Here is a 14,309-nt window from a genome sequence, read left to right on the forward strand (position 1 = left end):
GAACTTTGTCCTGTCTCAGTCTCCAAGGTGAGATCATATTAATCTGGTGACACTCTTTTCATCTTGTTTACTCACAGGAAAACGTCTCCGTGCAATGATACGTTCAAACGATTTTATGTTGCTTTTTTACAGTTTTACTCATAGTTTGACAGCTGTTGTCTTCATGCAAAAATATGGGCACCCTATCTGACTTCTGAGTTTTCATTCAGATTTTAAAGCAATAATTTAGTTTACATTATAAATAATATTAACATCTGTTATTGCTGCATTTAAAAAGGGCAGGGCTCTACTTCTTTATTCCAAAGAGCTTGATGATTAACTAAACTGTAGAATGAAGAAAACTGAGACTGAGAACTGAGACTGCGCTCGTTCATGTAGATGTGCACACGGGGCTTGCGATGTGACACAAGAAAATAGAAAAATGTTCAGTTTTTGTCGCTGTCGCATGGCACTACAGCCAACCAGCGAGGGGCTTCATTTACTGCCGAATGAAAGCAGGCTAGACAGCGCAGTCTGCAAACACTTCCAACGTGGAAGAACAAATCCTTTTAGCTGTGCCTGACGCTCCCATACTTTACAATACTTGACACAAAGATTATAGAGATGTGGAGTGGCTCAGTGGGTAGAGTGGTTGTCCTGTTGCCTGAGGGTTGCCGGTTCGATCCTCAGCCTTGTCGAGCTCATGTCAAAGTGTCCCTGAGCAAGACACCAACCCCAAATTGCTCCTGAAGGGTCGTGGCAAGAGCCTTGAATGGCAGCTTCCACCATCAGTGTGTGAATGTGATGTACAATGTAAAGCTCTTTGGGTATCATTCCAGGTACAGTAAAAAGCTATATTACTACAACTGCCATGTAGGCTAAATAAAAAGGCAGCTGTGTGGCGCCAGGATGAATTTGTCCAAACAGAGGTTCTGGATTTATCTGGATCAGGCTTGAGGTCCGCCATCAAATGATGACATTCACGATGCTGTTACCTATTTTGTAAACCCGGATGAACCCTGAAATCTTCTGACTCTTCTACCATCACAGTTTGTCACAGGCTGGTTTGAAAATGTCAAAATTCCCTCCAATATCATAACCAATCAAATTTCTTGGAGAAAAGTGATCTCAGAGCACGATGTGCGACACTGCCACCGTCGCTGCTGTTTCTCGCATCCCGTGTGTTCAGTTTCACGAGGGTGGTGATGAGTTTCGCCTGTCGCTGTCGTTGGTTGCCTCCCGTGTGTCTTGCCCATTACAGGTTGTACAGTGGTGTGGTGGTAAGGACTGTTGCCTCACAGAGGGAACTACGCATTTCTCTGTGCAGTTAGCATGTTCTCCTTGTGTCACGCAGCTTCTCGCTGGAGAGTTCAGCTTCCCCCCATGATCCAGAAATATGACAATTTAAATCAACCATAATGGCTGTGAGTGTACGTGGGTGGTTGCTGCTCGGATAGACTGACTGGAATGGACTCTGACCCTGATTAGAACAGAGCTCATATAGAAAACAGATTTATTGGTCACACATTATTACATTTGTTAATTATTTCACAACCATGAGTTATGAAACTACGACATTTTGACAAGTGAAAAAATACGTTGGGCTGGAAAATCCGTACAAAGCTGTATTTCATTTGGATTTATTTGCAAAATGAGCAGATTCATTAGATTAAATGTCTTCTGTTCTAAAACAAGCCCAGCCTTGTGTTGTTTACCCTTCTGAATCCAGCAGCACACCTGAGCTCCTCCCCGCCAGAAGAATCCCCCTGTGACTGAACCCGCCTGCTGGTTTTCATGTCAGAGCACATTTTGGAGGTAGTGTTGGAAAAAAAAACAAGGATGGAGGAACAAGAGAGTAAACATGTGGAGCTGAAGGTTGAAAACAGCAGAGCTCTGGCTTAGGAAACAAAAACCAGAGTGTGTCAAAATATTTCGACTGCAGTGGGAAACACCAGGGGCCACGAACTCTGAGAGAAGAGTTCAGCAGATATGTGGCTGTCTGAGTTCTTATCCTCAGTTTCAGCCAAATAAGCTCAAACTCAGCAATGTTACATCTATTTATTTATTGCAGTTAGGATAGGCTAGTCAGACTCAAATGTACATTAAAAGACTAAAAACATATTTCAGTCTGTATCTGCATCTAGGTAACATAAATATAAAATAAGGATTTTCCCCCGTTTTTATTATCCAACCAGACAAAAGTTTGACTCTGAAATGTGATTCTCACATCAGCCTCATTTTATTTCAATATTTTCTCATATATTTCTCCTAGAATTCACCAGGGTGAGACATAACGTTAGCAACCGGAGTCATACTCAAGGTGGGAAGGAGACACCTTGTAAAACCTGACTTGAGCTTTGAGCGTCTTCTTTTTATATCCCTACAGGAAAGCAAAATGAGCATTAGGACAGCCACAAAGAAGAAATATATTCATTAATTTTCTATATTATTCCATTTCCAAAATGTCTTTTACTTTATTAAGGATGAAGATTCTTCTTCAAACCTTATTATGTACTGCAGTGGACATTCATTCTGCGGGGATTTCTTTCATCTTTGGGAACATCTAGGATTTCATACCACATCTCAGAGGACGCTGTTCAAGCCAAACCAAGCCAAGCCAACTTTATTTATAAAGCACTTTACAACAGAAGCTGCTGAACAAAGTGCTAAACATAAAATCGAATGTTAAAAGATAGAAAATAAGATAGAAATAAAACAGAAATAAAAACCAAAATATAAAAGAAACACTGAAAGGAGTAGTACAATAAAAGCAGCTCTCATACTGCGTGAAACCAAAATGAAAAAGAGGTGGATATTAAGAAGGGATTTAAAACAGAGGCCTGTCTAACCTGCACTGGCAGCGAATTCCACAGATGTGGTGCCGCCACAGAAAAGGCTCTGTCCCCTCTGAGCTTCCGTCGCGTCCTCGGCACCTCCAGAAGCAGCTGATCAGCTGACCTGAGGACTGGGAGGGGAGTAGACATGCTCAGAGAGGTACGGCGCAGCGAGGACCGATTCAGAGTGGAAACATCTGTCCCAGGATCAGATCTGATTGATGTGTCTGTGTCCATTCTGCCTACCAAAGAGGCAAAAACCACCTTGAATGGTAAATTAGTGAAAATGTTCAGTTTCCATTCACCATTTCTTTATTCCCAACTTTTAATGCAAATCAAAAACAGCTTAAAAAGCTACTGACAATGCAATCCTATGTTAGGAAATCAACTGTCATCACAGGATCTTCTCTCTAGATGGTTTAGAAAATAAGTTTGTTAAGATCTACAAATACCCAGGTATGTCTCTGTCCTTTAATGTGCACAACAACAACCTCCTTTCCAAGTTAGGTCCAGGACCTGGTACCATGATAAGTCAGCTTTCACTCACTCTGCAAGGCACCTGAAGGTTAAAATGTCAGTCCTTCCAGTATCTGATGTGACATTATCTATAGCACTGCTTCTAAGAGTCTCCGTAAACTGGATATCATCTAAATGCTGCCATCTGTTTTCTTACAACATTCCTTTCAACCCCATCACGGTGATCTGAAGTCACCATCACTCCTTCCCGTAGCCTGGTCATCGGTATCAGTTTCTTTATAAAACCCGTGCTATGCTCAGCTCCTTCCTCATTATCCATAAAGTTTAGCTCGAGTGCAGTCCAGTACAGCTCTAGTACTACATTAACTTATTCATCCACAAAACCCGTACGGTCATTTCTCATTCCAGTTTGCAGCTTCTAATGGAACCAGTTACACCAGAAGCTAAGACCCAGTTTGTTCATTCCATTTTTCTCTTTTACAAACTTGCCCGTGACTGCTGCTTCTGTTATGACCACTCACTGGATGACGTTGGTTTACCAGGCTCTCCTTGGTCTGGTTCCGGCTTATTTTAGCTTGTGATGCCTTCGTTGCTGTGGCATGGTCATCGTTCTGTCTGTTCCAAGGTTCGGACTGGACTGAGGAAAAGAGATTTCATTTCTGCTGCCCCATCTGCTGGAAAAGCCTCAGACTGACTCGAAACTGGACTCGAGGAGTTTGGTTTTATCTTAAATGAGACAAGAATCATCTGGACAGTGTGTTTAAATTGTGACTGTGACCTCAAATACTGCACATTAATTGCCAATCTGTTTGCACTTTTTGGATTATGATTTTTTTTCACTACTTCTTGAATATGTATTTATTGTAACGTGTTGCAGAGCTCTTGGCCATCAGGTGAAAATGAGATCTTGATGTCAAAGGGTTTTTTTTTATCTGGTAAAAAAAGGTTAATAAAAAATAATAAAATTGCTTCTTAAAGGTCCCATATTATACACTTTATTCCCAATCTGAGACCATTCATTAATATCTAAATGAAATATTTCCGCCATGGTATGGACAAATCGACCCTCAGTTTGAGTGCAGCGGCTTCTCTTCACCTCCCTCTTTTTAGCAGCTTCAGAAATGTGCCGTTTATGGTGGGCGGAACCCTGGTGGAGCAGCTCAGCTGTTGGCTCCGCCCATCGCATCGCCCGTCATGAGGTGATTGACAGGTTAGGCCTTAGCGGTAACTAGACGCTGATTACAGCGTAGTGAAGGATAAACAAACGCCGGAACACCGGAACCCATTCCTGAAGCCCCCATTACCAACCCAAACCGCGACGCACGGAGAACACAGCTAGCTACGCTCATCAATCTGATGCACAATGGCACCGGATACAAACAGTAGAAACAGTGACTTGGCTACATTTACAACAGTGCTAATATATTTTCAAGCTATCAGACTAATAAGGCCGAAACGATAAAATAACTGCCAGCTCTTACCTCTCCAGCTGTGTCACGGACAGTTGGTATTGAACCTGGCTTCAGCTTCAAACGGTTGGCGAAGCCTGCTTTCCATGCCCCCATGTTGTGGAAACAGTCCTCTTTGAAATGCTGGCCACAGACATGCAAAACCTTTGGAAGTTTTCCGGGTACATTTCCTCCAAAAATAAAATTAATCCACTCAGTCCTCGTGGGTTCAGTGGATGGAAGTAAAAAAACGTTTTCGTGTTCATTTATGCAGCCACAAACAGAACAGTGCTTCTGTCGCTTAGCCATGTCCGCTAACGAGGGTTGCCGAAGAGGGAAAAACACTGGGCGCTAGGTGATTTTTAGAGGGCGGGCTTTGAGAGCCGGTAAGCGGGTCCATCGCTCTGTGGGGAGTGGTTATTGTCCCTTATGACGTCTTAACGTACAGGCTTTCAAACTCGCTCAATTCAGCGCTTACTTCCCTAGAGGTGGAGCAGGGGGGAGAGAGAGCGCCTGAAAGAGTTTCACACTTACGGGTCTCCTACACATGCGGGGGGACCAGTATGACTGTTCCAAAACCATTAAAAAGTGAATTTTGCATAATATGGGACCTTTAAATTTTTTGGAATCATTGTTTTATTGTACTTTTAACCTGACACCAGACGTCCCGTGGACCGGACCTGACAAATAAATATGTAATTTCCTCAGTTCCCCATCCAGGTATCTTCACATGTTATACACCATTAGAAAGCTGAGATCATGGAGACTCCAGGGAGATACAGAAAACACTTATTTCAGACTAGTTGCGAATACAGTTTACCTTTGAAGCCATACTGTGCTCCATTGGTAGAAGCTGCTGCTACTGGAAAAGCTCCTGTTACATCAGCAAGGGTCCAGTAAAATAGTTGGTCCACAACAAGTCTTTTATCCATACAAACCCCTTTTAGATGAAAACTGAAGGATTTTAAGGGGTTAATATTGGTTTGTTTGTTTTTTTCTTTTTATGATATGTATACCGTATATTTAATTATATTTAATGTAATGTACATTTAATGTAATTACATTGAAACATGGTTCATTGCTATATGTGTGCCCCATTTCATGTTTTTAGTGTTTCCTGTGGTTCAGGTCATCATTGCAAATGAGAACTGGTTCTCAGTTGACCTTCCTGGTTAAATAAGGGTTAAATAACAATATATATATATATATATATATATATATATATATATATAAAAATGTCCTTGCATTCATGTTGGTGACTGGTGCTTTGACATGTACCATTCACTTAAAGATTATTTAAGGCTTGAACTTTAAAAGTATTTCCCAAAAGCAGAAGCAGTGGTGTTGTGCTTTTCCTGCTTCTTTCAGAAAAATATTCCAAGAAACACATATTGCTGCAGAATTATTAAAATAAAACTAATAGGGCAGGTTAGCTTCAGGGACATGAGTAGAATAAGACAGATTCACACATGCACAAAGAACTCGACTAATGGCCCAAGATTTAAGTCCAGTCAACTGTCCTTGGTATGCTCATAGAGACAAAAAACAACCTACATCCTTGTTTCATCATTTTCTAAATGTTGTTGCAGCGGGAGGTTATTTAGTCCATTTTTATACATTTACACATGTATAGGAACTCACCGACTGGTGATGGTGTGCTGCCGCTGCTTGATGGCTGCTGGATCTGCAGCCTCTGAGGTGATGGTGGCGGCAGCTGAGGCAGGGAGCTGATGACTGATGGGAACAAGAAAGGGTAGACCCCGGGGGTGTAGTGCCTCATCTGGACCAGCGGGGGACTGCTGCGGGACTGGGCACGGCTGGCGGTCTTCATCACAGCAATGGGTAGAGGGCACGCTGAGCACTGAGCAAGCAGGATGGGAATCCATCAGGTGACCTCCTGGTTGCAATTAATGTGTCTGGAGCAGGTGTGGTACCACCTCAGCACTCCAGAGCTGCATGGTGGTGGGGTGTAGCGCCATCCAGGTTGACTCGGAGACTGCTTCCATTAACACTGGAACACAAAGACAAATGAACTCATGGTTAGTTCCAGTCCTGTGTTTAGGGTTAGGGTAAGGGTTAGGGTTAGGGTTAGGGTTAGGGAGTCACACAGTCGATGGTAAAGTAGCTTTGCCATAATGTTTGTTTCATCCAATATCTCTGAAAACACAAGATGGCCTAACATAGATTATTTTTTATTTTTAGTTTAGTTTATTTCAAACATATCAATAAAACAAAGCAAAAAGAACAATGAACAAAAGAAAACAAGCAGAAGGGCAGGCCACCACATTCAAACACAAACAATCAACCCTGTAATTTCTGTCCATGTTTGAAAAGGAATGGTCCCATCCCCTTCCACAGCAACAAACTCCACCTTCCAGAAGCCTAGTCAGCTCCTCACTTAACAAACAAGAGTAAACATGTAAACTGCTTGTACAAACATAATACAATATCTGGTGAGTCTCTGAAATTCTGTACTTGCATATTTTTAATAAACCATTTCGTTATATATATATTTTTTTAAAAACAACATAACTTATTTTTCTTGTCATTTTTTCTATGCCAGATGACTATAATAAATTAATTAGAAAATGAAAAAGTTGACTCAACTTCCAAGACACTGTCCAACGTTATCAAGGGTTCCCAAACTTTTTCAGCCCACCTGTAGAGCCATGTTTGGTTTAACTGCTGAGGTTACTGTAAATCTTACACATTCATTACTCATTCCTGTAACAATTACTTGTCCTGCAGTTGCTCTGTATTACTAGTGGAATGTCCTCCCTCTGAAGCACCTGTTTTATATCCAGATCTGCAGCACACACACACACACAAACACACACACACACACACACACAAGCACATATTTTATTTGGATTTGTGAACATAAACTTCAGTCATCAAACAGCAATGATAAAAAGTTGCAATCTTATCATTTATTGTGAAACCAGATAAATGCTGATGAGGGAACTTTTGATTTAATCAGTTTATCAGTGTGTTTAACCTGGAATAATGAAATGTTCTTCATTTCAGACGCTTTTATCCAAAGCAACTTAGATATGAGAGTAAGAACAATACAAGCAAGAATTCAAACAATATGGGACGTCATCATAAAGTGGTGGTCAGACTACTGTGTGTCCAGTTTTGCTTTTTTTTTGTTTGTTTGTTTGTTTCTTTTAGTTTTTTTTCATAGTTTTTTGTAAGACATGTTGTTTAAATACAAGATTACGATTTCATCACACAATACCATCTTGGGCATAAGTGCAGCAGCTTATTCAGTACCTGGTTGAGCCAAAGATCTGGACAAATCTTTCTAACTCATTCTGAGTAGAAGAGTTAAGCTAAGTGCGGAAATGCTCCTTAAACAACTGAGTCTTTAGCTTGCTTTTAAAAGTGGATAAGGACTCTGCAGCTCAGATGGAGTTTGATAGATTGTTCCACCACCTGGGGACAACAGAGGAGAAGACTCTAGCTACTGACTTTGCGCCACCTTGTAGTGGGAGCACTAGGAGTTTTTCACTGGCAGAGCGTAACTGTGGAGAGGGAGTGTAGCTCTGGATTAAGGAGTGGAGGTAGACCGGAGCCGTTTGGGTTATTGTTTTGTAAGCCAGAAGTAGAGCTTTGAATTTGATGCGCTGCAACTGGAAGCCAGTGAAGAGCGATTAGCAGCGGAGTGACATGAGCTCTTTTGGGCTGGTTGAAGACCAGACGTGCTGCTGCGTTCTGGATCATCTGCAGAGGTTAAACTGAGCATGTAGGCAGGCCAGCCAGTAAGGAGTTGCAGTAGTCAATGCGTGAAATGACCAGAGCTCTTGTTGTGATTAGTCCTCGTGTTGAAAATAAAACTTGACTACTGATATATTTAATCAATCGCCAATGGTGAAGATGAAAACCCTAACCCTAACCCTAACAGAAATCATTTTAATGGTGGGCGAGTGCTAGTTTCTGCAGACCAATCAGCTGCACCAATGCAGAAGAGCACAGGCCACCGGGAAAAGTCCCGTTGCTCCCGAAGGCCAGTCCGACCTTGGCCTAATGTATACATCATATGTTTTGTAGCATATTTAATTATTATAACCGTTAACAAGCTAACTGTTATATTATGTTATATTATGTTATATAACAGCCTTCCCTGAATGGCAGAATTAGCTGAAGTGGAACTACTTACTGAAAAACTATTAAAATAAAGATCAATAGATTGATTTCTGAAAGAGCAACGATGAAGCGTTTCATCCCTTTAGATCTGGCAACACATCAGACAGGGAAGCAGATATATAGTAGTGCCAGGGTAACTCATTTGTTTTGTGCTTGATACAAACTGGTATTTATTAGAGTTACATTCTGTGGATTTGTTTTGTAAAAAGTCAACACTTCACCACCAACATCAGAGTGTATATAGTACCTTCAGTCAGCTGATTCTCAGTGCATTGACTGCAGAGAGAGTTGAGGATCACCGCCAACACTAGCCTCACTTTTTACCAGGCAGTTTTGTAAACTTTCCCTGGAGACAGATGGCATTACAGACACCAACACACTGCTTTGACAGGTATTGAGTCACACAGATGAAGAGCGATAAGGATGTCATATACAACAAAGGCTACGATTGTAAAAACTGTGGTGTGTAACTGATGCATCTGAATCAAATGCCCTAACACAGAGAAAGTTTAGTTTTGGAAAGAGGGACATTAACTGCAGATACAATCTCCAAACACTTGCAAGTCAATATCTGAGGTAATACTCTGGCAGAGTATGCACTCTCCTATTTCTGACTGGAAGAATGTTTAAGGGAATTTGTCCTTCTAATTCAACTTTAGGTCTTTTCATCTGGTCCTCCCTTACTGAAGCTGCAGCTGGCTTACTTCACAGAGAATATCAGTGTCTGGGCACATCTGAGGTGTGTGATCTGTGCATGCTGCTTTGTAAACCTTACAGCTTTCTTAACGTTATTAAATGGTGACACATAACACTCTAATCTGCAGCCCGGTAGTCATTAATATGATATCTAACTAAACAGTAATTAACAGATAACATCTTGGCTTGTGCAGCACGTAGTTGAGGAAGCCAGGGACATGGTTTTAAAATGCAACGTGCAGGTTATCTTATTTACCAGGAATTTACAGAAAATTTTGTGGAAATCGGTGTTTGGAAAGTTTTTTGTGTGACGTTCTCAGTGGACGTTATTTTTCTCTTGGAGTTGGAGGAACAGATACAGTACATCCAATCTCTTCTTGGCTTGCAACACCATATTACAGCGCAGCTAATTGCAAAGTTTTGTGTTGATATGAAGATTTTCCTGACTGCTTGTGTGTAAGGAGTCATCTGGGATTATGGGTGAAGAGTAGAGGTGAAGAGATGCTAGAGGAGAAGTATAGCTACTTCTTGGTTTCAGCAGAATCATCCCCCGTGGAGGCATTTTAATAGAGACATTAGCAAACTTTATTCTAAAACTTTTTGCAGGAACAGATCTGTAAAGGATAGCTAATCCATTCGTTTGACACTAATTAGCTGCATACCTTCATTAATTGTTGGATAGAGAGAATTGCAGGACCTTGGCAGGCCTTGGTTTCATTTTGTAATTTTATCAGTTTATTTTCTTGTGCTGTGGCATGAGACTGCTGTCTAGGATGGTCAAATATCATGAGAAAACTGTGTAAGCATTATATGAAGTTCAACTTGGAGCCAGCTATTTAAATCATCCAACAGAGTTCATTCCAGTGGTAGACTGAGGATAAAATTTAACACTGTGACAGCTTTTCACAAGTGGAGCTAGAAGGTTTGACAGTCTTGTCAGCACAGGGTTTGTTCATGAGGCTCCAAGGGTCTATGATAACTTTTGGGAGTATGAGGTCGGACTCCCCTCAATCCTATGTCTTCAGTTGCATGGCAGTGTGCAGACTCTTTTGCAAACTATTATTGTTTTTTAATTCGTTTATACAACCAGTAGTATGCACTTATTTAACCAAATCTTAGTAAGCAGTATGCAGTAAATACCCATGGTGTACAGATTTGGAATAGTTCTATGAGCACTCTTTTGCTGTACTCCAATGTGCTACAGCCTAAAAATTAAAGTGTTATTCTTTTCTTTTAATTTTATCATTATATAATTATATTACAGCTGAATGAGATGCAGCACATCTGAAAATTTGACCACCTGGTACACTTTTTTTTTACATATTTAGGCAGGCATCATCGATCTGTCAGGTAAATAAATGTAATGGTTGTATCATAAAGATGCATAAAAATCTCTTCTACAAGAATAACACAAGATAAACACAAACATGTCATTGGTTATTCCTCTTTTTCTAAACAGGAAACTGACTGAAAATAACAGCCACAACAGCTTATTGGCTTGCATGCTACATGCTAGCAATGAACATATGCTAAATATAATGTATAGTATGTTATGTTATACTTAGTACAGTATGCATAGTATAACAGCACACTAGAAAATTATACTAGTCTGCTCAGTAACATATCATGCTATATTGTACTTAACATAGTTCATTGTTAGCATGTGTTGCGCATGTAGCGTGCTAGTGTACTATGTTAGCATGTTAGCATACTAGTATGCATATATGTAGTACGTGGATTTGAAAACAGATAACTGTATCTTAATTCAGGGCCTACACACTTCATAGTGCACAGACTACATAGACTAAGGAGAGTCCTACGTAGTCTGTGCACTCTAATACTGCTTACTGTCCATGAAATGAGACAGCCTACCTAGCCATATAGCAGCAACACAAGATGTTGACAGAAATCAAATGCTCATGTTGTTATTTTTAACAATGTTAAAGTAATCATTAAAATAATTAAAAATAAATAATGATAGAATAATAAATTTATATGATGAAATTATATATACGAACCTGAATTGGACTAAGTGGGAAAGAAAATGAATGATTAAATTTATTGTTATAAATAATGTCAAAAAGAAAGAAAAAAAGGTTATCTGTTATCTGTTGTTTTCCAGTTGGTAGACATTCTTCATTAACCCCTTACAAATCCACAAGTATCAGATATTACACAGATTTAATGCCACCATTTAACAAACATGTTTTTTAATGTATTTGGTTTTCTACTGATAAACAATAAACAAGTGAGGTAAAATAAAAACATACTTTTCTGAGCTTCATTCACTACCATCTTGTGCTAAATGAATTCTGGGAGAAAAGAGGCTGTGAAGGATGCACCACCAGTAACCTTTGCTAACCAAACAGAGTACAGGTTTGTAGGCTGGAGACGCCTCGGTGATGTATGAAGCCAACGAGCCTGCACTTCGGAGCTCGTAGACCCTGAATTGGGACACTCCAACTCCACTTTATTTATGTATTTAAAACAACACAGTTGACCAAAGTGCTTCACACCAAAATAAAACAGTATAAAATATAGAAACATATGATCAGCCAATAAAACAATATGTATAATATAAAGAAAATCACAAAAAAACCAACATCTCAACTAGTGTTAAAAGCCAAAGTGAAAAAATGTGTTTTAAGCAGCGATTTAAAGAATTTAAATCCACAGTTCATCGTCATCGACATCGATTCCACAGTTTCGGTCCTCTTGGTTGAGGGGACAGTTAAGAGTGACCTGTCTGCTGACCTGAGGGTACGTGACGGTGTGTAGGGCTGTAGGAGGTCTGACAGATATTGTGGAGCGAGACTAGAATATTCTACTAGTATAGACATCTAATTTCATCTCCTCAAGATGGCGGAGCTTGTTTCTGTTCTGGCTTCAGGTTTATACAGTAAGAGGAAGCAAATCATCCATCTAATGCTTCAGTTTGTCCGGTCGTTATTGTTACAGATGTTCTCTGTTGTAGCTGAGTCACAATGAATTTTGTCCAAAATTTCGGACACTGTCTAAATTTGGGTTGTTCAACTGATTTTCTTAATTTGTGCCACAATTAACTGAACACCCAGTCAACTCTCACGCTAAATAAAGACGTCTAAAGTCCCACAGTTTGATTTTAGCTCTTAATCATTCATCCTGTTACAAGCTGTTACTGGTTAAACAAATTAATCTCATACATACATATACACAGTTTTAAAGTTTCTCAGAATAAAAACATCGAGCATTAAAGGCCATGGAGGAAAATTGCTCGCAAGCAAAAGTTTTCATCATACTTTGTATGAACTTGTTATGGCAATTTTCAGCAGCTCACATCCTCTTCACCCTGAACATACAAAGTACCACTGCCATTAAATTACAAGAAATGTCAAATAAATTAGTGTCTTTTTACAGAAGGAGGAAGCTTTCAGATGTAGGTCCTCTCTTTCTGCTAGTTTTTCAAAACGTCTTCTAAATTATTTTGGTCCTTTTCAGGTTATCATGATAATTATCAGCATCCTGCTAATGCTTTTAAGTATTGGTCCAGATGGAAGACTCCATCTAAACTCTATAAAAGCACATTAAAGCATCAACATGTAGTAGCTGAAATTGCGATGCTCTGATAATGTCCATGTTGAAGAGATTGGAGTTAAATAGAAGTGGATTTTTCTGAAATTACTTTTTCCAGCCTGCTGTTGTTTCCCCAGCAGTTACCGTCCACCGCAGTGTATCCTGCAAAATCTAAAACTTTCTTTTGTTTGAATAGAAACAGAAGCTTATGCAATTCAAAATTATTTTATGGGATTTCATTTAGAAACTGGATTTTGGTAAAACTTTAATATTCGTTAATATATGCACAAATCTAAATAAAAACTTAACATACCACCTCCACAAAAACATTTTTCTTGCACACTTGTGTTTTAAGCGCCTACATCTTTTGGCTTGCTATTGCTATTAAGAAATATAACCACATGCATGTCCCCATTAGAGAGGATATGTGCAGAAATTTAGCTGTTTTATTTGTCTTAATACAATGCCAAGGAGGAAATACAAGGGTTATGAAACTGAACATGTATGGCTCGTTTTAAGGAAAACACTCTTCTCTCAAAAAAAACAACATGGCAGCATTAAAGCTTGGCTGAAATGTACAATTGGCCTCATTCAGCGAAATCTTCTCATGAATCTTCTGAAATTTGTTCTTAAGTTGAAACAAAGAAGTTTTTACAAAACTCCTGCATCAGATTTACGAATGTTCGTATTTTGTTTGTATCTTTCCTCTTAAATTTACAGAAGCCAAGAGCAGACATGCTCGATTATTATTCATTTTTTACTCATTATCTCGAGATAACAAATACATTTTCCTTGTTATCTCTACAAAAGATAGTTTGTTTGTTTTCTGAAGATAACAAAGTGATCAAGGTGGGCTCAAAAGTGAGAGTATTACACCTGATTTTATGGATCAAAACAGACCCCATGACAGCTGAGGGGCTGAAGTTGGTAAAACTTAATTGTCAGACTTGATCGGAGTAAAATCAGAGGTATTGATCAGTGATGGATGTTCCTCAATCTGACGTCAGCTTGCATTTGTTGCTGGCTTGAATGGACTGAGGCATCCCAGTACAGAAGAGCTTTGTACTGGAATGGCCCTTGGACGCACCAGTTGAGGTGGTGGGAGGGAAGAAGACGATGATTAAGCTCTCATCCATGTTGAAGGACAGCCCCCCTGAACCCACATTTGAATAAT

General features: G+C 39.7%; 1 protein-coding gene across 1 annotated transcript in view; it reads right to left on the bottom strand.

Moving 5' to 3' along the window:
• Positions 1-14,309, bottom strand: part of LOC121628281 (retinoic acid receptor beta-like) — a 275,740-nt gene that overhangs the window by 180,845 nt on the left and 80,586 nt on the right. The window contains exon 2 of the mRNA XM_041967293.1: positions 6,380-6,749. Coding sequence (XP_041823227.1) covers positions 6,380-6,569 — 190 coding nt within the window. The 5' untranslated portion in view covers positions 6,570-6,749. The remainder of the gene's footprint in view (positions 1-6,379; positions 6,750-14,309) is intronic.

Source organism: Melanotaenia boesemani, chromosome 17, assembly GCF_017639745.1.
Source record: "Melanotaenia boesemani isolate fMelBoe1 chromosome 17, fMelBoe1.pri, whole genome shotgun sequence".
NCBI lineage: Eukaryota > Metazoa > Chordata > Actinopteri > Atheriniformes > Melanotaeniidae > Melanotaenia > Melanotaenia boesemani.